This window comes from Megalopta genalis, chromosome 16, assembly GCF_051020955.1.
Source record: "Megalopta genalis isolate 19385.01 chromosome 16, iyMegGena1_principal, whole genome shotgun sequence".
Classification (NCBI taxonomy): Eukaryota; Metazoa; Arthropoda; class Insecta; order Hymenoptera; family Halictidae; genus Megalopta; species Megalopta genalis.
In genome coordinates, this window is record NC_135028.1 from 2,405,682 (window position 1) to 2,431,117 (window position 25,436).

At 42.3% G+C, this 25,436-nt stretch overlaps 1 protein-coding gene and 1 pseudogene across 1 annotated transcript; both read left to right on the forward strand.

Moving 5' to 3' along the window:
• LOC117225085 (uncharacterized) lies at window positions 1-22,493 on the forward strand. The gene is made up of 4 exons (XM_076526769.1): window positions 1-8,624; window positions 10,492-22,121; window positions 22,182-22,278; window positions 22,346-22,493. Exons 1-2 carry the CDS (start codon window positions 8,484-8,486, stop codon window positions 10,702-10,704), a joined length of 354 nt encoding a protein of 117 aa, XP_076382884.1. The 5' UTR covers window positions 1-8,483; the 3' UTR covers window positions 10,705-22,121; window positions 22,182-22,278; window positions 22,346-22,493.
• LOC117225087 (uncharacterized) lies at window positions 20,184-24,670 on the forward strand (annotated as a pseudogene).
• The last annotated feature ends 766 nt before the right edge of the window (window positions 24,671-25,436 follow it).

Consider the following 25,436-nt stretch of genomic DNA (forward strand, 5'->3'; position numbering starts at 1 on the left):
TCCCAGGAAGCCATGCAACTTCGATCTGAAACTAATTTTCGTACAACAAATATTTTATGACTTATTTTCAATCGTCATGTTACGAGAATCACCTTGTGTAGAGTAGTGAAACCGGTTACTGTGGGCGACCAATTGCTGTGCCTTTGGTTTGTTTTCGAGCGTAGCTAACTTTATATTTATCTAACGAGATATATTCAATTCTTTTTATAAAAAAATGAAAAAAATGAAGAAATATGAAAATACTGTCTTATTCTTTATATATAATGTTAATTATGCCCGAAAACAAACCAAACATACAGCAATTGGATATCTCACAGTAACCGATTCTATTGCCCTATCCTGCAATAAACATTCCCCGAGGTGCACCTTTTTTAGGCCTCGCGTCTTCCGCAAAATCAGAGCCAGAGTATTCTATCAGTCCATGATTACACGAACCTAGATTTTTGGAGTATTTAAGTCTTGATACCCTTTAACTATCTAAAAATTTTCTTTACATTTAATATATCTTGCGAATGCAATGTCGGGGCTTTTAGTTGCTAACAATAAGTAGTGTAAGCTACCCATTAGTTCTTTGTAAGGAATTTTATCCATAGAATTAGTATAACTATCTTTTCGAATTGATTGGTTGGTGCAATATTTGCATTTTCCACACATTTCAAATTTCTTTAATACTCGGTTCTATTAATTTGATTGAAGTACCTCAGTTTTATTATATTCCTTCATAGTTAAGTATATTATGTACCGTAAATTGGTGACCAAAGGGCATACCAATCAGCGATTAGTATTTTTTCATAAAGAAGTAAAAATGTACTGCGATTTCTCTGAGACCTGATGGTCACTTCGGCTACATGTTTTCCTAAGGCAGGGCTGAGCGAGTCGCGGCTCGTGAGCCAAATGTGGCTCTTCAGATATCCTTTACACACTCACGCGACGTGAGGTGCGATATGACATTGTTTTTTTCTGTGCTCCATATGGGGCTATCCATTTCATGTGTAGCAATGTGCGTAGAGTAGTAGTAGTGAAGGAGCTATTCTACGTGTTGAAGCTATTCTGTTGAAGTTATTGAAGTAAATTACGTTCTTCTTCTTTGGTCGGTTCGCTATGTTTATGAATTTTTCTGTTGGTACGCCGAAATATACCGCTCGATTTGAACGATTCGCGTTCAAAATGATACATGTGTTGTTGCTCGCGGTCGATTTTTGAGAATCGGTCGAGCTTTGTGGAATTTACACGCGTTGTGTCGACTAATAAAGGGTTCGAAGAACCACCTCCCCTAGCAGGAGGAACAACCTTTGCACCGTGAGTGAAATAGACAAGTTATTTACGCTCTCCGGTGGAGATACAAGAATGTTATAAGTTGCGAGGGTGACACGAGTTTCGAAATGTATCTGAGCTGTGGACCGAAGTTCGCTGATAACGACACCTCGGTCCTCCCTACTCTTGCAAATTAGGGGTGGGTGCTGAGGAAAGCCGCCCAATCGCGACGAGCCCGAAAGACAACGCCTGGGACCTAAGAAGGGGCAGTACCGCAACGTTTGGAGGGGAGTTCGAGGCCGCGCATGGGCCTGGGAAATTCCCGACATCTGCATCCCACTCCCTTGATTGCCCGTTGTCCCAAAACGTACCGTCTTCAGCGACCCGCGGCGCGCTATGGGCCTAGGATCCAGCGTTTATGGCGGGCAATACTGCCGATGACCAAGAGTGTCGACCATGTGCCTTGGGGCGATCCGAAAGCTTTCTTCAACACGGAGCGGGTGACAGGCCCATACCCAAGCCGATTTCAAGGATCCCAAGCACATGGCCCCCCGCCATAAACCCTCGCTCAGTAATCCTCAACAACATGACTTGCTTTTTCTTGTGTGTACAAGTTTTTTCATACTTACATTGATTAGTGATGGACAAAAGTATACATACACTTAGTCCATTGAAATAAAAACAGTATATTTTTACTAACATTACATGAATTCATGTATATGTATGGCATTGTATGTTTTACATAAACATAAATAATAATGTATACGCTTGACTCTTTGCGATGTGGATCTGAGGACGAATCGCGATTAAGTGACTGACCGTCAAGTTTTCATCTCCGCGTTTGCACTGGCAAAATTCCTAAACAAACCTGATTCGCTAACCCTCGCTATGGGTCTTCCCAATCAGAGCTGTTCGTCTTTCCGTATCACTGTCTTATTCCTTACGCACTTAGCGTACTTGTTTTCGAGCGAAAAAATAAAGAAGGAAGAAGACCAAAAGTAGTCAGCATGCAACCTCGAAATATTATGTACATCGAACTTCGCACTAGGATATATTTCTGTTGCGCACGACACAAAAATAACCGCCGGAAGTCGTGAGGAGACGACACGATTTATTGATTTGGACTCCACAGTCCTCGGTTTACAATTCTTGGAGCACGGCTCCGTTCGACGTTTAGTTATGAGTTGTGTTCTTGTAAATAACTGGTGCGTGCGGTGTAATTACTAACTTTATTTGATAAGTTGCGTAGAATCACTTTCGGGTAGCGTGACGTCGTAGCAAGAGAGGTATGAGGAGTATCAGAGGTATGAGAGGTATGAGAGGTATGAGAGATATGAGAGCGATCGTCTCACTGCTGCTCTTTTTATATTATCTTGTTTGCCCCCGGCAAGGGCTCTGGACACCCCCTGATTGGTTGACCCGCGAATGGGTTTTCCCAATCAGCGTTGTCCATCTCCTTCTCACCGCGTTGTCCATTACGCCCTGAGCGCGTCCTGTTTTGGGACCGCGTGGTGATCGGAATGGGTGCGTTTTTTTATGATGTAACGGCCTGGGTTTTCCTCAGGGCTGTTGCGCTCGGACTTCCGGCGTTCGGGTCCGTTTTGCGTGCCCTTCGGAATTCCCGCTTATTTATGACGGTCTCGTTGACTATCGAGAATCAGGTAAAAAAGAAACTCTACTGGCTTATTGCCATCCGGACAGGAAACAGCTTACTCAAAGATAGCCTTTTCGAAGGAGAGTCATAAATATGCTAGTCGTTTGCACGAGAAACAAATCTTTTCTTATGCGCGCCGACTGGCCGCTACATCACCCCCTTACCAGTGCAAACGTTACTATCTCTAATACATTTGCTTATGTCTACCTTAAGGTTACTGTCGCTGGCTGTTCGCTACTTAACGCCTACCTGGAACCTTTCCGGGAGTCGTACTCTTCTACCGGAACGAGTACGGGGCTCAGGCGCGTTGCTGTGACGTATTGTCTGACGTATTGCTGTGTTTTTCGAGGTCGTTACCGACGTACTTGTCGTCGATGATATAGGCGGGTTTGAGCCTATCGACTGAGACGGTGGTCTCTTTGTCTCTAACCCGCACCACAAAGTTCTTGTTGTCGTTGCTCCTGGATACGACAGGGAACGGTCCGTCGTACGGATTTTGGAGGGGTCCTCGTACCGCGTCTGTCCGTATGAAGACGTGCGATGTTGTCGCGAGGTCCTTGAAGATGAACATCCTTCTTTGTCCGTGGCGGGAACCCTGTGTCGGTCGTATCTTACGGAAATGGTCGCGCAGCTGATCTATCACCTGGGCCTGGTCGGTCGCGTTGGTATCGTTGTCGCGGAACATCTCTGCGGGGAGCTTGATGTTCTCGCCGTACACCAACTCCGCGGCTGATGACTTTAGGTCATCTCGGTACGCCGCTCGTATGCCCAGCAGAACGGCAGGTAACGCGTCGGTCCACCGGTCGTCGGCACGACATTTTATCGCCGCTTTCAGCTGCCGGTGAAAACGCTTGACCATGCCGTTTGCTGCGGGGTGGTACGCCGTAGTTCTTAAATGCTTACATCCGAGTAAGTGATTCAATTGTCTGAACAGATGGGACTCGAACTGCCGGCCCTGATCCGCCGTTATTCTGGCCGGTGTCCCAAAACGTGCAATCCACCTCGAAACAAAGGCACGCGTGACTGTTTCGGTTTCGATGTTCTCGAGCGGTAAAGCTTCTGGCCAACGCGTATACCTATCGATGCAGGTGAGGCAGTATCTATTGCCCCTCGACGTAGGTAGTGGTCCTACTAAGTCGTGGTGCACGTGCTCAAACCTGCTCGACGGCGGCGCGAAGGTGCCTACCGGACTCGAGACATGTCTGGTGATTTTTGCTTTCTGGCACGCGAGGCAGCTCCGACTCCACTCTCGGCAATCCTTTTCCATCGACGGCCAAACGAAGCGCTGTTTTACCAGACGGATTGTCGCCTTTACACCGGGATGCGACAACCCGTGTACGGCGTCGAAAATTTGGCGTCGGAATGGAGCCGTTATGAATGGACGCACGTTACCGGTTGAAATGTCGCAATAGACAGGCGCGTCGCTGTCTATCGTGCGTATCCGTTTCAGGTCCAACGAGGTATCAGACGCATTTATGTACTTCTCGACTTCGTTGTCGTGCTCTTGCGAGCGTGCTAATTGCGCGTAATCAATGGACGTAACCGTCTCAACTCGCGAGAGTGCGTCTGCGACCTCGTTGTCCTTGCCGCTAACGTGTTGTATGTTCGTGGTGAACTGTCCGATAAGGTCGAGATATCGGAACTGTCTCGGCGTGCACTTGTCCGATCTTTGTTTGAACGCGAACACTATCGGTTTGTGGTCCGTGTAAATTGTAAATTCGCGTCCCTCAATCGCATGGCGGAAATGCTTTACTGCTGTGTAAATCGCCAGCAGCTCGCGGTCATATGCGCTATATTTTTTCTGTGCAGGTGACAAGGCTTTCGTGCAAAAAGCTAATGGTTGCCACGAACCACCTTGCCACTGCTGCAGTGTCGCTCCTAGCGCAAAATCTGATGCATCGACCATGATTGAGAGGCGCGAATCGTTCGACGGATGCGCCAATAGTGTCGCGTTCGCTAACGCGGTCTTTAGGTTCTCTAGTGCAGATTCCGCCTCACTCGTCCACTGCACGGGCGTGTTGCCTTTCAGCTTGCGCCCCCGCAACAGCAGATTGAGCGGAGCCTGCAATGTGGCCGCACCGGGTATGAACCTACGATAAAAATTGACCATACCTAGGAAACCGCGCAGTTGTTTGACTGTTGCGGGTTTCGTGTATTCGCGTATGGCCTTAACTTTCTCGGCTAGTGGCCTGGTACCCTCGGCGCTGACCTCGTAACCTAAAAACCTCACTACCGATTCCGCGAATACGCATTTGCTCGGGTTCACGACGATGCCGTACTCCTGCAGACGTGAAAAAAGTGTGCGCAGGTGATCTCTATGCTCCGTCTCATTACCTGACGCCACTAGGATGTCGTCGAGGTATGCGTAGCAGAAATCAAGTCCCCTTATCACGGTGTCCATGAACCGCTGGAACGTCTGCGCTGCATTTTTCAGTCCGAAGGGCATAACCACATATTCGTACAAACCGAACGGCGTCGTTATCGCGGTTTTCGGAATGTCCTCCGGATGGACGGGGATTTGGTGGTACGCGCGCACCAAATCAATCGTGATAAAAATCGTTTTTCCGGACAACATTCTCGAAAAATCCTCGATGTGCGGAATCGGATAGCGGTTTGGGATCGTACGGGCATTGAGTAACCTGTAGTCTCCACAGGGTCTCCATCCGTTATCCTTCTTCGCAACCATGTGAAGGGCTGAGGCCCACTGGCTCTTAGAAGGACGGATGTGACCAAGACTTAACAGGTCCTCAAATTCCGTTCTAGCGTTTCTGAAAAGTTCGGGCGATAAACGTCACGGCTTACTATACACCGGTGGACCTGCGGTAGTTGTAATGTGGTGTGTTACCTCGTGAGCGATCGGTCTGTTCGGCCGCGCTGCTGGACGCACGAGAGACGGGAACTCCGCTAGAAGTTGCTGGTACGGCGAGTCCCCGACGATCGCCTTGATGGTCGGTGTTGTTGAGGCGGCGATCCTCCCGCTGGATGTCAACGTGGTCGTCCGGTCGAGGAGTCGTCATCCCGCGAGGTCCACTAGTAACCCATAGTGCGCCAGGAAGTCGGCTCTGATGATAGGTTTGGAGACGTCCGCTATCACGAATCTCCACGTGAACGACCGTCGTAATCCCAGGTCCAGGTCTGCTGGTTTCAGCCCGTACGTGCCGATAATGGACCCGTTTGCCGCGAACAGTTCGTGTTTCGCTTTCTTCAACGGGCCTTTAATGTACGCACGCGGGTACACGCACAGGTCTGAACCGGTGTCTACAAGGTACTCTTCGTTCTTGCTGCGTTCAAGAATGAAGAGGCGGCGGGTCCGCGGTCCATCACAATTTGCCGCATTTACCGTGATGCCCGATCGTTTCCCGCGTCGAATGTGCACGGCTGTTGGCACTTCGTGGATCTCGCTCCGAAAGTCTGGTGGTACCAGCAATGGTCCACGTTTCGCGGGGATGCGCTCCGGCGTCGGCCTCTGGATCCTGAACGGCCGCGGTGTCTCCTCGAACGGTGCCTCGATATTGAACGGTTATCTCAGGTCCGCGGACGTGTGAGCTCGTTGACGACGAGCTTGAACTCCTCCAGCAGGCCTCTCATTGTTTCTGTCGTCTCGGTCTGCGGGGCGGCTATGCTGGCCACGTGGGCTTGGTTTGTGCCCTCGTGTATTTGATCCGCGATTTGCGCTAGCTTGTTTAGCGGGATGTCTGGCTGCGCGCTTACGATCGCCCGGATCATGCTGGGTAGCCTGCCAGTCCATAACGTACCCAGGAATTTGTCCGGTACTGCCTGACCCGCCAAGTTCTGCATGTGCCGCAGAAATTGAGATGGCGTTCTGTCTCCCATCTCTTCTTTCTCCAGCAGCTGCTGGATTCGCCTCCCTTCGGACGCGGACAGGCGCCGGATTAATTCGCCTTTCAGTGTTTCGTACTTCTCGGGCATATTTCAGTTCCAGTTGCGACATCACGTAGTTGTACTTCGTCGTGTCCGCGGTGACGCCATTCAAAGCGAACTGGCCTTCTATCTGGTGGAACCAGATCGCCGGTTGTTCGGGCCAGAACGGTGGCACTCGTATGCCGACCCGGCACACCTCAGGTAACGCGGCGTTTCCCTGGCTCATACCTGCGTCCATTTCTGCCCTTATTTTACCGCGTGTCACTTGTGATTAACTTACCCGTCGTTTTTTAGTCGCGCACTGCACAATTATCGCACGTCGAGTCACCAATTTAGTTATGAGTTGTGTTCTTGTGAATAACTGGTGCGTGCGGTGTAATTACTAACTTTATTTGATAAGTTGCGTAGAATCATTTTCGGGTAGTGTGACGTCGTAGCAAGAGAGGTATGAGGAGTATCAGAGGTATGAGAGGTACGAGAGGTACGAGAGGTATGAGAGGTATGAGAGATATGAGAGGTATGAGAGCGAGCGTCTCACTGCTGCTCTTTTTATATTATCCTGTTTGCCCCCGGCAAGGGCTCTGGACACCCCCTGATTGGTTGACCCGCGAATGGGTTTTCCCAATCAGCGTTGTCCATCTCCTTCTCACCGCGTTGTCCCTTACGCCCTGAGCGCGTCCTGTTTTGGGACCGCGTGGTGATCGGAATGGGTGCGTTTTTTTATGATGTAACGGCCTGGGTTTTCCTCAGGGCTGTTGCGCTCGGACTTCCGGCGTTCGGGTCCGTTTTGCGTGCCCTTCGAAATTCCCGCTTATTTATGACGGTCTCGTTGACTATCGAGAATCAGGTAAAAAAGAAACTCTACTGGCTTATTGCCATCCGGACAGGAAACAGCTTACTCAAAGATAGCCTTTTCGAAGGAGAGTCATAAATATGCTAGTCGTTTGCACGAGAAACAAATCTTTTCTTATGCGCGCCGACTGGCCGCTACAGACGTATCAAGTGTAGCACGGCTACGAATTTGTTACAAAGTGAAGCACGGCTTCGAACTTAGTATGAGATGAAGCACGACTTCGCACAGACTATAAAATGAAGCACGGCTTCGTATGGGCGCAAGGGCGCAGAATAATACTGGTCTATATGCAATAACGTTGTCTACCAAAATCCCCCGTTATCAAATTTGCGGCAGTATATATAGACACCTGGCCGATGTTCAAGGAGAAGCATCGTCAGGTGTCGAAGGCCGGATAATTGCCTCCTAAGGCAATAACACCGCGTATACATTTCGGCCGAGGCGAGCGTTTGACGGTCGGGCCAACGCACGTCGATCGTGTTATTGTCTTGCCGCCTCGCCGTATATTCGACAAAAACGGCAAGACGGCGTACATCGAAAGTCGAACGTGCGTTGACCCGCGGTCCGCGATTCGGCCGGAACAATTTCTTTTTTAAAGATATTAAATTAAATGATTCTTTAATCGCGCGCGCGCGCGAGGTATCTGTTCGGAAGACTCGCGATAGGGAATTCCACATTTGGGGGCACGTCTGAAATAATTATAAGAGAAAATAGAGTCTAGCCAGTGCAATATAAAGTTGATTAAGAGTGTTGCGTGAGAAAAGACGACCACGCGTGAATACTAAGTCGGTGTGCAGTAAAAGTCAGTAAAGCAGTGAAAGTGGCTGAAGAGCTGAGACGATGGTTCAAACCAAGGCAGTGGATAAGGGAAGTCAAAGAAGTGAACGCGAAGATTTAGACAAAACGATCGTCGAGAACGAGGCGCTAAGAAAACGATGTTCGGAGGAGAAGCAGGAAAGAAAAAGTGAAACTATCGAAGCTGTAAGATACACGCATAAACAGATCGATACAATGAAGCTCGCGGAATTAAGAGCAGCAGCAAAGAAACTAGGATTACAGTAATGTCTCTCTTCTCGGCGTAACTTCAGTATGCCAATTCTGACGCCGAGATTTTGCTACGGCCCTGTAATTTATTGATTTTCTTGCGGTCCTTTAATTTATCGATTTTCTCGCTATGCTAAGGTTCGATGGTGTCGGTGAACACGCATGCTACGGCACGTGCCGCGGCTTCTTTGACTCGAATTCTCGGAAGACAACTCATAATGCAATGACATAACTTTTTTAATTTTAACATTTTAACACTGATTTTTTTAAGCATATTACTGATAGTTTTCTGATTAAAATGAGACCAAACACGATATAGTTTGGACAGATATTTCTGTTGATAAAATCAAAGACGATAGATGTTGCACGTAATTTACTGCCAAGATGCACGTGGTGTGCGGTGGAAAAGAATTTAGGCAAAGTTGTTGCCCTTACTGATGTTTATTTCACGTTCCCAAAAAATGTTATTTTCGCGTTAAATGCTGTAACAAATAATGTAAAAAAAATTAATTTGTAAATAATTCATATTGAAATTGGCTGCAAATTTTGATCATTGTATGAGTACAACGTATGTACTCACTTATTTAATTTTTCTTGCTCAAATAATATGATTTTAGTGTCTCCGTTATGTGTTGTACGAAAGCTGGCTCTCTTTCACCGTATGATGTCAACAATTCAAGGGCCGCATATAGTTTATTGTGGTTGTCTGGTTCATTTTCCAGTTCTTCTGCTTTTTCGTTCCCATTCCTTCTCTCTTCTTCTTCACAGTTTATTAAAAATTGAGTGATGTGAGCCATGGTGCTATTGTCCTCCTGTGATTGTGCTCATCATATCTGACCAATCAGTTTCAAGCCCTCCCATATTTGGTTCAATTGGAGGCTCAACAGGATTATTACTGTACAGTAATTTATTCCAAACATTTTTTATGTTTTCTATTGCAACTCCAAACCACGAATCAGAAAAAATGTCTATACAAGTTTTTAAAGTTTTTTTAATCACCATAAAATTCACATTTACTCCTTCATCATATGTTAAAATATGCCATCAAATTCATGTTGTGTTCTTTTTCGATGTTCGACCTCTTAACATTCCAGAGTTGATGGAAAATGTACAGAAAACAGTTCCTTTACTCCCTCCACGCGTAGGCTCGTCCTCAAAATGATGTCGCTTCTCCCGAGCCGACAAATTTTAAACTAGGAACTCTTCATTCTGGGCCCTCTTCGTTCTCTTCATTCTCTCATGCTTGTAAAGCCTTCTTATTCCCGGCGTCGAACGTAGATTCGAATAGCGTAACTTCGGTGATATTTTCTTTCGAAACACATATGTACATACCTTCTTTGACCTTGCCTTTAATATTTCATATGTTAAAAATCGGTGATTGTAATGCTTTTTTCGCAAATAAAATAAGTTACTTATTACGTGTAATAAATAATAATGGTATAAAGCATGTCGTGTTTGGTATCATTTTAATTGGAAGAATATGACTAATATATTAAAAACATTTTCATGTATAAAAAATTAGAAATAAAAAAGTTAAGTCATCGTTTCTATTCTATCATTACAATGTTGTACACCGGCTGTCTCCGATGCTGACCGCTGCCTATCTAAGTAGTTTCGCTCGACCCTAGTTTCGTTCTATCTCTCTCACGAGGTGTTGGCAATAATAAAGACGAGCCGCGAGGCTCGAAGAAATCAATTCTTGCGTACTACTCTTGACACCTCGGAGTTCGGTCCCGGCGATAAATAGAGAGATTTTACTGTACCTAGCGCAGGCAATAAGCAAAAATTAAGAAATTGCTTAAAGCATGCAATGGAAGGTAAAGAGGACGAGGATGGCGAGAAAGAAGACGAAAACAGCGAAGGAGAGTCCGAGCAGGAGACAAATGATGAACTACGAAACGACAGGCTGAGAAGCAACAAAAGAGGAGCGATCGATGCCATCACGAGGAGGACAGTCTATCTCATTTTAACGGAGATGGCAAATTACCGATTGATAGTTGGATTAGCGACTTCGTAGATACGAGTGCATTGTTGGACTGGAACGAGTTGCCGAAATTTATCTACGGGAAATGTATGCTGAGAGAATCGGCAAAACAGTGTTCATCACCTTCGAAAAAAAAGTTAAATCGTGGAACAGTTTAAAGTATAGTTTAATTAAAGAATTTAAAACCGAGATAAATCCAGCAACGATTCGTTCGCAGTTATTCAAGCGCAGACAACAACCGATCGAAAGTAACACATTTATAGTATGCAAGAAATTGCGACTCAGGGCAATATCGAGGAAATAGCACTCGTTCAATACATATGTACATCGCGGATGGACTTCAAGGCGAGGAACGCGATAAGGCCATATTGTATGGTTCACGAACGCTTCAGAATTAAAATAGGATATCGAAACATTTAATAAAATGAAAGAAGGTACCGGACAAAGTATGCGTAGTAGGAGAAATGAACAAAGAAGGGTAACGTCATCGCGAATGTTTGAGCATGTAGCGGTAAAAAAAAACCATTGTTACGGGTGTGGCTCAGTTGAGCACGACTGTCTCGATAAAGACTGTCCAGATAAAGACAAAGGTTTAAAATGTTTTAGATGGAGCAGTGGTTTAAGGAAGAAATAATTAGACGGAGCATAAGCGAATATACAGTTAGTAACGACAATGTTCGGACACTAGAGTATTCATAGATTTATTGCTTTATATCTCATTTGTTTATGCATAAATCAACAAATTTTTTTATGTGATAAGTCATTTATTAATGTTATAAAATATATACACTTTATTAACGAATTTTATAAACATTATATTCTAATTAACAATAGCTAAAAACATCCGTCATTATCGCGTTACAAAAATATTTGGACACATTTGAAAAACCAGTGATTTTGAACGTGCTAGGTAATAATATAAATTGCTTTAATATTTTGTGACAAATCCTTTCGCTTTTAAGACGTGTCGGCATACTAGAAACAATTTTTTTCAAAAAATTTTAGTTATGGGGTGTGTTCTGGTAAATAATTGTGTTGCGTGCGGTGTAACTACTAACTTTATTGGACAAATCGTGTAGAGTCACTTCGGGCAGCGTACCGTCGTAGTAAGGGTAACGGCGTTGCGTGTACCACAAGCTTACAAGTCTTTTTTTCGTCCGAGATATGAGAGCGAGCGTCTAACTACTGCTCTTTTTATACTAGCCTATTTGTCCCCGGCAAGGGCGCTGGACACCTCCTGATTGGTTGACCCGCGAATGGGTTTTCCCAATCAGCGTAGTCCATTTCCTTCTCACCGCCTTGTCCCTTACGCCCTGAGCGCGTCCTGTTTTGGGACCGCGTGGTGATCGGAGTGGGTGCGTTTTTTATGATGTAACGGCCGGGATTTTCCTCAGGGCTGTTGCGCTCGGACGTCCGGCGTTCGGGTCCGTTTTGCGTGCCCTTCGGAATTTCCGGTTATTTATGACGGTCTCGTTGACTATCGAGAATCAGGTAAAAAACTCTACTGGCTTATTGCCATCTGGACAGAAAACAGCTCACTCAAAAATAGCCTTTTCGAAGGAGAGTCATAAATACGCTAGTCGTTTGCACGAGAAATAAATCTTTTTTATGTGCGCCGACTGGTCGCTACAAAATCATTTGTGGAATTTATGGGTGTTCTTCTTATTCTGCGATCTATTTCATTTCACAAATTCTCTATCGGATTAAGATCCGGGGACTGTGGAGGTGGGTGCATCACTTTTTGACAATTATACAACAAAAATTGTTGCACTACTTGGGCCATGTGGTTCGGATCATTATCCTGATAAAATTTCAAACTGTTTTTAGTACCATTTTGGTAGCACTTGATTTGAAATTATCCTTTAATACATTTAAATATTTGTTTTTGTCCATGATGCAGTCAATAAAAATTAATTTGCCCACGCCAACTACTTGAAAAAACAACTCCAAACGAAAACACTACTTTCACCATGTTTAAAAGTCGCTCGCTAATTTTTCACTTTTAGCTCACTATTCGCTTTTCTCCAGACCGTTACTCGTCTATCTGATTGAGATACATTAAATTTACTTTCGTCTGCAGACAAATCCTTTAGCAAATCGGACTCGTTTCTTCCTATTCATTTCATTGATGAAATGCCCACTACCTGCGGGCAACACACTCATTATAACATTTCTTTTAACAGACTCGGATAGCTTTGGGATGCACATCTTTTTGCATTTCCTGAGACATCTCGGCAGCCAATTTTGGAGCACTCGCGGAAGGATCTGCTTTAACTTTTCGTAGAATTCGTATTGTCTCTCTATTGTTGAGAATCCTTGGCGGTCCGGGTTGTGGAATTGACTCAATACGATCTTCATTATTGAATCTTGGTATGATATCAGCGACTGTGCTTTTACTTACATTCATTATCTTTCCGATCTCACGATACGACTTGCCTTTCTCGCGGTGAAAAATTAAAAGCTGCCCAATATTTAAAGGAGGTATTGGCTTGGCGATTCATTTTCGCTAGAGTACTAGTTCAAACTGAGAAATGATGTACAACTTTGCCTTCTAATACTAATATATATTGTTACGGGCCGAGGGCCAGGCAGGTAAGGTGGCCGGAGGTTGCATGAAATTGGGATTTTTTTATAGGGGTGCGTAGATCAGCCGATGCTTATTTCGGCACGGGTGGCTACCTTTAAGGTAAGGATAGAGTGCGTAGACCAGACGATGCTTATTTCGGCACGGGTGGCTAACTTTAAGGTTAGGATAAGGTGCGTAGACGAGACGATGCTTATTTCGGCACGGGTGGCTACCTTCAAGGAGGTAAGGATGAGGTGCGTAGATCAGCCGATGCTTATTTCGGCACGGGTGGCTACCTTTAAGGTAAGGATAGTATTTGGGGAAATTGGTATTAGGCTGCCTCGTAACTTTGTAAGGAAGAGAAATAAAGATATACTTCGAGCGATAAAGATATATCTTTGTGGGTTATACCAACTACTGCTTCGAAATAGGAAATGGAAATAATTGAACTTGTAACCAAAGAAAACTGGTAAAAGCTAATTTATTACGCGTTTTAGGTTTTTACAAATGTATGTAGGTGTTCGCAGATTCTATCGCGCTCTCAGCTTCTAAGGAGAATTAAGACTCAATCTCACTAGAGTTTCCACGTCGACGAATGCCTCGAAACTAGCCTGATTCCAGGTCGCGTTTAGGCCTTTATATAGCCAGATTTTCTCTGGAAATATGGTAGTGGGGTGTTCCTATGTGAACCGATTCCAGAAACGTTCGTCGTCGTACCCCCTTGGAGGTACTTGACTCGCGATATACAAATGAACCCCCGGCTGGCTAGCGCCAGCCTGGCGTATGCCTTCAGGAAGGAATATAAAAAATTCGTGTGAAGATTCTCCGTACGTTACACCTCCCCCCTTAGATGAAACATCGTGTAAATGATGCTTTCACTCCTTCCTGAAGGCGTACGCCTTACATAGATTTCTGGAAACGGACTGAGTGTGTTGTGTGCGTGTGTAATGTATGTACTTATTCTATACTTATCTAAAACTTATTATACTTAAAATAGTGTTTCCAGCTTCTTTCGGATCCGCCTGTATTTCTTTTCTAGCCGGTCTTCTGGTATCCAGTTTGGGATGTCGTTGCCTATTATTTTTTCCAGTTCGTAGTTCCAGAGATTCACGGATGATTCAAGCCTTTTCCTCGACTGCATCTTCTTTGGTGAAATTTGGGTTCCCCGGTGTTTTGTGTTTTTCTGCCTGGTTTAGGTAGCTTTCCCGCTGCGGAATCCTCCTTCTCCGGCCTCGAAGCGGTTTGAAGGATAAATTCTTCTTTCAGCTTCCCGCTCCCAGATCCAATTCCCATATTCTTCGGTCTGGATAGATATCGTCCGGGAACCTTCGTGGGTTTCCGTTTGCGTTGATGCTTCAGCGAACATTTTTGTTACAGAAATTCAGAAGGATCGCGGAAGCGCCGGTCTTTTATTTGGGGACAAATCTACTCCATTAGGGCTATTTTGCATTAGTTTTTAGACGATTCCCAGAGCATGTTTAGCGGAGATGCTTTCCTCTGGCGACGGAGTAAGTGATGGTCTAACTTCGAGGGCCTCGTTGAGATTTTCCGTAGGATTCGGGGTTGTATCTTCTTTAATTTGGCCGTTAAAAAGGGAGGATGGCCTCATCTTGTAAATTCCAAGCACTGTTCCACCGATTAAGAGAAGTGTGTCCGACATGGACATGATGTACGAATTGTTCTTCCTTTTGGATTTTTTGAGCTTCCTTCTCCAGGTGTGTTAAGGAGACAGCGCGGTTGGATTGTAGCCACGTATCCTTACTCTGTGCTACCTTGGTTGGGCGTGCCATTTCTTGAAGAATATTTATGTGAGGTGTGCCAAAATCCGGTGATCGTTGGGTTAGGTTAAGGGCTATTTCACGCGCGTATAGTTGTTTCTGTCTTGAGGTTACAGTGTCGATTGAATCAGAATCCTTCACATGAATCAGTCCTGCATTGTGGATGTAATCTGTACCCACAGAATGCCCATTGCAGAAGAACTGGATCCTCCTCTCAGTCTTCCTGTAATACAACCAGGACTGCTTCGATTCCAGTGGTTCCCATACTTCGTCAGGGAGTAATGAGACTTGGACGTCGCAGGTCTTCCAAATTTTTGGGCTGGGGTTTTTAAGCAAATTCAGTTCACAAATTGGTTTTGCGGAGCTTTTGTATGAGGGTAGAAACGCCTGGCAGATATGCTGTTTGTGATGTTGGAAACAGTACTGGATGTATCGGGTGCTGAGTAGGAGATAGTTTCTTCCGTCGGTTGATGTTGCGAGGTACGGGGATATGGGCTTTATGTATACTGTTACTTAATTTGGTCCGATATTTTGAACAGATGGATTGGGATGAATTTTATATAGATTAAAGGTTTCCTGATCCAACAGTGGTATAGTTAACTGGAACAGCATCCGTTCTTTTGAATATGAAATTTGGAGTTCGGTAATGCTGTTTAGTCGTAAATAGTTCGGCAGGCGTTAAAGGAAACTCGTATTCAGTGGTATTCCTGATTTTATTGGCAGCACTTGCGAGCTTTTTGGGGGATAGAATGGCTGGATGCAGTATTCCCTGTCTGGCGAAGAGAATTGCGTCTACTATAATAATTAGGTGCGACTGGTATTTGTCTACGGCAGAGTCGAGAGCTTGCATCCAATTTCTTATCAGAAATTCTATCCGGGATTTTGGAACAACTTTCTGGGTTTCTTGAAGTGATTCGGCTATTGTTTTTGATTTCTCAGATAGCAGGTGAATTTGTGTTGTTAAATTCTGCATTTGAATATGGATGTCATTGAATTCGGAGCGCACGATTTGGGTTTAATTGATGGTGATTTCTGCCAATTTCGTAGTGCGGGAGTATAATTTATCTAGAGCTTCATAGTATTGGGTGTCGTCCTCTTCGGTGAGCGTCCCGAATAATACCTTACTGATGGTTCCTATGAAAGATAATGGTGCGCTTCTTGGTATCCGGATTTTCCTTGGTCGTCCGAGTTTGTGTTCTTCGATCATTCCTTGCAGCATGCGCCTGTATTTTTTGCTGTCTTCCAGCTTCCTTAAGATGATTGGTACGAATTCCTGTGTTGGGCAAGGGGTCAGTCTTCGCTGAGAGCAAAGGTCTTCTGCTTGTTTGGAATGTTTAAGGGCCTCTGGTTCCTCCTGCAGATAAGTGGCCAACTCGAGCGAGATAACTAGTTTCCATTGAGATTTTTAGAGCTTCAGAGGTTGGAGTTTTTCATAGTATAAACCGGCGTTATATTTTATTGGGGTTATAGTGTAACCGAACAATAGCATTCGGAATTAACAGTATATTATCAGAATTTAGTTGTTGCGACCATACTATACCCTCATTAACGTTATAAGGATTTAATAATTTAATAGGAACGACAGTTTCTGATCTTGGATTGATCCTAATTGTCGAAATAGATTTTTGTGGCGTATTGCGGAGCAGGAGGATTTGGAATGGTTTAGATTTTAGCAAAATAGTGGAGGTAGAATAATCAATTTTGGCTTTCTGTGAGCGAAAGAAATCATCCCCTAGCAACCCATCAAATGGTATATTAGTGAGATTATCTAAAAGTTGAAATTTAACGGTGATAGGTTGAGAATGAGTTTCGAGTTCGATTTCAGTTTCGCCCTTTGTTGCGATTGGTGCGTTCGGTGATACTCCATTCAATACTACGGGAGTTTCATTACTCATTACGGGAGTGATTATACTGGTCGCCTTGATCAGAGAAACTGAGGCACCGGTGTCGATTAGGATTTTTAAAATTTTATCGTGGGAATTGGAAGCTTTGATGATAGGATGATAGCAAAGATTCAGAAATTGTTACATTCTCATACTGTTGAAGTCTACAGTCGCTTGCTCGATATCTATCGGGGGGTTGGGGAACTGAGAAGCTAGTCGAGAATCCTGTTGATGAAAATTCACGACACCCGTATCATTAATATTATGTCGCCTGTCATTCGAGGTAAAACGGTTTTGGTATTGCTGGTTAGTGGATCCCCGATATTGAGTTTGTCTAGTTTGGTGAGTGTTAGAGAGTCCTTGATACGGATTCTGTTTATTGGCTTTATTATATTGACGTTTCCTACATTCCCCTATAGTGTGACCAAAGCGTTTGCAATGACGACATTGTGTAATGGGCTGCATTTGGGCTTGTGGGTTTGTAGATGAAGTAGGAGCTTGGCTGTAGTTAACGGATCTAAAGTTGTTATGATTACGAGTGGGAGGGTCAGATGTATTTCTATAACAATTATTTGTGGTGTGATTTGTGCGACCACAAATTCTACATTTATGGGAGTTTTCCTTATAGGCTGAGGCTTTTTCCTCAGAAATGACAGCAGTAAAGGCACTATTAATGTTTTTAAAGCCTCCGTACCTCAACATTTGCGAAATGGCGGGGCGGGTATGGTAGACAAATCGATTTAAAGTGATGTCATTGATCATGAGTAACCGTCCATTTAATGCTTCCTGATTACCTTCTGTATTGTGGATCACGCCCGATACCTTGGAAGTTAGATCTTCCAGCCTCTGATAAAATTGCGATACATTTTCATTTGTTTCTTGCTTCATGCAACTCAATTCTTCCAATAACTGATCAAGTGATTTCCGGTCTTGGTGAATTGTTAACGCTTTGAGGTAAGTTGTTACTAAGAAATAAATGTTACTTTCTAATGAGATATTTCATTCTCCGATGAAATAAAATACAATTTTATCAATAAAGTTTGTTTATTAGCTTTGAATTAACAGAAATATGTATATATACCGATACTAAAAATTTAAAATTAAAATATATACAATATATAAAATGTATACAAAATATACAATATATAAAATATATACAAAAGATATAATATATAAAATATATACAAAAGATACAAATATATACAATAATATACATATAACGATTAAATATATACAAATATACATAATAATTTTACATGTGATCCTACGAGATGGACGTGTGATATGTGAACGTTAATGTTAATGTGATGTGTTTGGTATGTGATGGGGATGGTGGGTCACTGTAGTAATTTTTTGTATCGTATTTATGTATATAGTGCGAGTGTTGGAATGAAAATGTGTTGCATGTCTGCTGTAGGGAACTGGGTGGTTGTGACTGTAAATACATACCTAGATTCAATCTCGCTGACAGCATTAGATATATCGGAGGTTTCTTAGTCTGATGTGCTCGTGAAATGAGTCTGATGTCTTGAGGTGTACACGTGTGCTTTATCTTCGTTATACAGAGTCTTTACCCGTTTAAGGCACCAGCAAAAGTGAGAGTCAGAATACGAGTAAGACTGGCTACATGTTATTTTTTCTCTCGCTTATATACTGGGGTGTTCGATAGGAATTTTCCCTAATTGGCCGGAGCTGAGTGGTGTGCTAACCAATCGGGTAGCTTCCTTTTTTTATGCCTTTTGCGTAACTGCAATACATTGCCGCCTTTAGCAACTTTTTTGTCTCACCCTCTGTAACGTAAAAGTATCTATTATTATTAAATGTATTATTATACGCCGAAAGTATTTTTCATTTATTATTTTACATTTACGTATATTGGCAGCTATTAAATCTACCCTTGATGGGTTATTGTTTCCTTTTGCTATTCTTTCTAGCACGCTTTTCAATTGTGATTGTAACATAGAAGTAGAATCAGAAGTAGTATCATATAACATAGAATATATATGTATTCTATGTTATATGATACTACTTCTGATATATATAGAAGTGCTCTAACAACTGCTTCTCACAATTTTTGATCGAATTTTTTAATTATTTAATTATTTAATATTATAATATAAATTAATCTTTAATTATTTATAACTCATAACAACATAATAACATTTCGATAAAATTTTTGTTGGGATTATGGAATGAAAATGAATATGATTCTAATACTTTGCTTAAAAGGACTTTATTTTATTCCTTTATTGAGAGAAGGTATATGAGCGAAACCGATCGAGCGACCAAATTCTACTGAGAGTCCGGTAAGAAGAAACGCTTCTTTTATACCCTTTTTGGGTTCGTCGTGTCCACCAATCAGAGACGTTTTATTTGTCGCGTTTTACATTGTATACGTGACGCTGGGACCCTCAAACAGTCAGGGCACGATGTACATCAAAAGGTACCGGCGATGATGTATCGCGGCATCTAATATATACAGATTACATCACCGTCGCTACCCGCTGACGGAGCCGGCGAAATGTAAACCGATATCTTAACGTATTAATCTTATTATCTTAACTATGTAAAGATATCTTACTAAGTAAACTATAGATTAATTTTTGTTCGAGGCTAAAATTTCAACAATTTTCAATATGGATATAAGTTTCCGATATCTACAAAACTTATTTCTTAAATGTTCGTTGCAGGCTGAGATGAATTAACCGAGGGAAAGGTAAATTATCGAAGAATGGCATTTTCTTCAATACTATGCAAAATCAATATTTCGCCGATTGTCTTTCTTTCTCATTACTTGTAATCACAGTTTGCGATACAGAAGTAACAGACAAAATTGTGTAACATATTAAAAAAGCCTCACTAATTTAAAAATGGTTTTAGGAAATAAATAAGATATCAACAATTAGACCATATGATAATTGTTGTTTTAGAAACGTTCATTTACGACGCGAAGGGTAGAAAAGAAACTGTGTTCGGGACAGTGCTCTAGTCCGTGCTACAATTCGGGGGTGGGCTAATTTAGGGCACTGTGAAATGCATGTACGTAGTTTACGAATTTGAGGTCTTCTGACGAGAAAAATCAAGCTGTCACAGAAATGGCCAATAGATAAGACGAGACAATAGATAGAAACATGCGTAGACAAGCAGAAAAGGGTCCGTTTACAACATCGAGATCCCTACGATTTGCTTCACCATAGTAAATTCGCCATTTCCCACCATTTTACTGCGCATCCAGGTCCGCGCAGTTGTTTAAAATAAATACTTCGACCTTTGCTATCAGTAGAGATGGCGATGGGTCCTGAAGAAAGTTTTAGGGATGCCTCTAGACAGTTTAATGCCTCCTGTGCCTTTCCTGGGTCCACTTCCATCAGGTACCTCATTATATTTTTCGTACGCGGACACCTGGTGCGGTCCATTCGGTGGAGGCCTGGGCTCCGTGAAAACCCAGTAGTTTTCTATTTGCTTTTTCAATTTGATGGCGAGGAGGCCGAGAAGGCCCCCACCATCACCCTCCACGTGACCCGTGCCCCGGCTACCTTACACATTTGGACAAAAATATTACTGTCGGGCACGATTTTTCATTTCCTACAGCTACTATGAAATTCTTGTAGAGTTTCACTCCCTGATCAAGTACCCGAAGATCGAATTGCTCCGTCTACTCCAGTTTACGAAAAAAAATTAGGTATCGCATGAAAAGTAAAAACATTAGAAAGTTCTAGTAATCCATCTTAAAAGATAGAGGGGAGATTTTCGAATGTAGTGGTATACAATTTGTTCATTGTTTTTAGTCCCAAATAGCTATAAATTAACGTCAAAGTTTTAAAAAGTGTCGACGGGCGTAGTTTCTCCGCAATATTTTTGTATTTTTACGAGAAGTTCTTTGTCCAGCACGAAAACTCTACACATGATCGGATTATGTATGCATTTCTGTAGAACAAACGACCTAATAGAAGTGTCGGTGCGATTTACATTTCGAGCAGGTAAACCTGCTCGCTTCTCTAAAGTGGACAGGGCCGAAGCTATGCGTAATCAACATTAATGGAAGGATCCAACGGGGCACCCACTTTGTGCAAATATGTTGAGTATTTACAGGCAACGTAAATAATCGTAACAGAATTAATTTTAATGAGATAGCTATTTATTGAAAAAAAGGAAACAAACATAAAGTCAACTAATATTACGGGTGATGGTTCGGAAGCAATGGTAGGCACAACCACACGCCTCGCTCGTCCGCAGGCAACTATGTACCTCAAAAAACGAAATTTTTGGCCGTAGAGAAAATGGCAACGCAGTGCCAATAGACCATATGCGCAGAGGAATGCGGGTCTACGCTCATTTATTGTTTAAGAACATCTTGTCCAGATAGACAGTCGTTGCACTTTCTCGCCAGATGAGACGCAGCCCATCATAAAACAATATAATAACAAAATTTAAAATATTATGTCCCTCGCAGGGACAACCTTCAACAATAATGTATTTTCAAATACAGAATCTACGATCCGTTGAATACAGGATTAACGCCATGAAACAACTGGAAGAACAATTAGGTATCTCCATTTTACCATGTAGACTCTGTATCGATGCTGTTATACCATACCTAAGCGCGACGCGAAAAAAAAGAAAAGGAAACACACATAAAGCTAATCGATATTAAGGGTGATAGTTCGGTAGGCACAACTACACACCTCGCTCGTCCGCAGGCAACTGACTAAAAAACAAAATTTTTGGCCGTTGGAGCCTCAAGAAAAAGGCAACGCAGACAGTAGACAGTCGTCGCACTCTCTCGCTAGATGCAACGCAGCTCATCATACAACAATGTAATACCCTAATTTAAAATATTACATCCGTTGCAGGGGGACAACCTTCAACAGATTTAACTCCCATTGAAGTAATAGAACAGCTTCCTGCGATACAACGCATTTTCCAAGGTGATGGATTCAACAAAAGTCATTACTATTATTATCAAATGCAAGAACAGCTGCATATATCAAATAGGAAAAATACTTTATTCTATTTGTTGCACCGACGAGTGCAACACAGCACAAATGAAAAGCTGTTTCATGGCCTAATGCGATTGCACCGGCGAGTGCAATACAGCGCACATGAAGAGCTGTTCCAGAAAGTATTCCCATCAAAGGTCAGATTTGCTCCAGCGAGTGCAATACAGTGCACATGAAGAGCTGTTTGATGAGAAAACATCATCGTCATTGATGTAAGCTGGAGGTGGGTTTTTTCACGCTCTTCTATTAATTTTTACTTTCCGATCCTTCTTCTACTTTGCAGCAAGGATAACTGGACAAGGCGATTGGAACATATGTAGGACGCGAAAATTCTTAAATGACATGGAATCGAAGAGAAAACGGGAATAAAATATTTACAAGTATCATTTTTTATATTTACATTGAAGTAGATTGAATATGTATATTTAAATTTATTTATTTTTACAGTTCTGATCAGGATTTACATCTTTATTCGATAACTATGTTGGTGCAGGCCTGCAGAACTGCTGAATGTAAATATTGTAAAAGAAAGTACTTTAAAATATGTAAATATGTTCGTATATAAAATATGTAATAAAAGAACAGTAATAGGTAATGTGTGGTTTATTTCCAAATTTTATGCGCCAAGAATACTCACGATTGCTGTTCGTTGTGCGAATCGAATTTGAATGTGAGTGTAGTGTGTGATGCGGCGGCGATGGAGAACTGTAATATTCTTAAACGTCGAAATTATGCGTTGTATGTGTGTTCGAAAAAATATGTATTGTATGTCTCTAGAGAAGCTGGTGCTTGTGTTTATAAGTACTTTGTTTTCATTTCATTTACAGCAGTATATAATTTATTTTTGATGTGATACTGATCTATTGGATTAAATGTTTTGACTGTTTCCGTCATACACTTGAAGAAATTGTAAACCATGTGCTGATATCTTGATCCATATCCATCAGATACTTCATTAAAATAGGCGATGGTCTATTGGTGGTGATTTCTTGTTGTATTTCCTCTTTCGCCCATTGTGAATTGGTTGCGCACTGGTATTCGGCTCATTTTCCAGTATCAAGTCCTCCCTATGCCTATTTTCCTCTTCCATCATGGAGTACAATCTTTCACCTCTACCACGAAATTTTGGCTGCTGCCTGGCCGCTTTTTGTTCTTAATCATGCCAGATATTTCCTATAATGTCTTCTTTAAGCTTCCCAACAACATTTATTACTTGTAAATATGAAGACGAAACATTTAATACATAAAATGAAATTAATTATATATTGTTTTTATGAAGACACAACGTAAAATTTAGTTTAGTACAACTGATACGTTTTTTATTTTTAGATATTTAGCTATAGGGGATTCTTTTCGTACGACTGCGTTTAATTATCGGTTAGGACATTCAACTGGACGAAGTATAGTCCTAGAAGTGCAATCAATGCACTACTGCTAACCGAATATATATGTACACTAACCACATAGCACTGGTTAATTATAGTAGAGGATATGTATAGATTGTGGAATTTTCCAAATAGGGGCCCTGGGTGGGACTCTTACAAATAGCAATTTTCTATATTCTAATTACGAAAAATCGTTTTCTGCGGTGCTGTTAGCATTCGTAGATGCTAATAGCAAGTTTGTTATCGTAGGTATGAGATCTTACGGCAAAAATAGTGATGAGGGAATTTTTGAAAACTTCGCGATTGGTAAACATTTGGAGAATCGGAAATCAAATGATCCTGGTGATTGCATATTGCTAGAAACAAACATATAAAGGTGCCATTCGTCATCTTGGGTGATGAAGCATTTAAGAAAAAGTATTTAATGCGGCCATACCCAGACTCACAAATCGTGGGAGTTATAGAGAAACGAATATTCAATTATCGATTGAGCCGAGGAAGACGGCATATAACCAGACATTTAGAATCTATCACAGGAATCTAAAAATAGAACATAATGCTGCGAGTAAAGTTTTTATGGCGACATGCATTGTGCACAATATCATAAGAAATTGTGTGATATTCAGTAACCCAGAAGACTTTGGGAAACAGCTATAGATAATTTACCAGCAATTGGTGGAAGTTCCAACATTGATTCGTTCGATGCTACAGATAAATTCAATAATTTTTTTAATTCGCCGGCAGGCTCAGTACCATGCAAATGGATAGAATTTTGTAAAAACTGATATTAATGTCTGCATTCTTTTATACTTAATTGTATAAATGTTCTTGTATAGTTAATGTTAAACCATTAATGAAGAATGTTATTTATTATTAACGCATTAAATTATATATTAGAATGTGAACCTGTAACTTTACTAATCAGAATCGCCGACGGTTCTATCTATTTCACTCTACGCGTTTCTCTTATAATTTGCGTCGTTGCATGATGACGACTGCAAGTCGTACAAGTCTCGCTTGTTCTTCACCAGTTCGATGAGAAGTTCATCTGAAAATTCAACAGACATATCTTTTATGAACTGCTCTAATTGCTTCCACTTATTGTGTATACATTTTTTCATTCGGCAATGTTTTGAAATTAGCTCGGTAAAGGTTTTCTCACAATTTTTGGTCGAAAGTCATGGGAAACTGCGATTTTCGCTAAATTTAAGGATAGCTCTCTCTCTCTCTCTCTCTCTCTCTCTCTCTCTATCGTTGCCGCTGTCCCTCCTTTTCTCGTTCTCCGTTCGTTCCGCTGCTCTCTATCTCTATCTTTCGGCCTACCTTCTAGTCGTTTTGTTATAGTAGGCACGCTGCACGCTCGATCCTCGCTCACAATACGCTCTCTCACGCGACACCTGATTCACACGTATTCGTGTAAGCGCGCGCACACGATAGAGGACGCAGAAGAACGCGCAAACACCTTGCGTAACGCACGGTCGCGACTGTCGCGCCTACACGGTGTCGAGCACAAGCGTAGGTAGACGAGTTGTCCAACGGACTATCCGATTCGAGAATCCGCCCTTCGCACGCTCTGCTTTCGGAGCTAGACTTACACCTTACCACGCAAACCGAAGACAATTGGACGATCCGTCTACCTAATGGGCTTTCTGTATTAACCTCTTGTCAGTCCCGCAAATTTGGTGAAATCAGTTCAAAAAATGACTAACTGGCTTTTTTAATAAATTTGGTTGTGTTATTCTGATGTAAAAGAAGTGGATTCAAGTAGTAAATGATTTTCTTTTATTTATAAAAATGACAAAATTATTTATAAATATGTTCAATTCAATACATATCATTTTTTTTAAACCTGTATGTTTATGTATGAGTCCATGACTTTCACGGGCTGGACTGGTAAGGAGTTAAAAAATGTCTTGCCGAAGTGGTATTCGATGTACAAACCGCTAATATTATTTGTTGGCTGTAATAAATACGGACAAATTGTCGTTCGTTTAACTTATTCTGAGTGTAATGTCTACCGTGACTTAAACCTCTTCGAAATCAATGGCGTTATTAGATGTTAATTTAGAAACTATCGAGTTCACCGTCCATAACCTACGACGTGTCCAATAGGTCGTTATAAAGTAAGGGACTGATTAGTACTCGGAACATGA

What these genes read in the sequence shown, in the direction of transcription:
- LOC117225085 (XM_076526769.1), top strand. Translation starts at nt 8,484, where the DNA reads ATGGTTCAAACCAAGGCAGTGGATAAGGGAAGTCAAAGAAGTGAACGC. An exon ending in AAAGTGAAACTATCGAAGCT is followed by an intron (nt 8,625 to 10,491) that starts GTAAGATACACG and finishes AATTGCTTAAAG; the next exon opens with CATGCAATGGAAGGTAAAGA.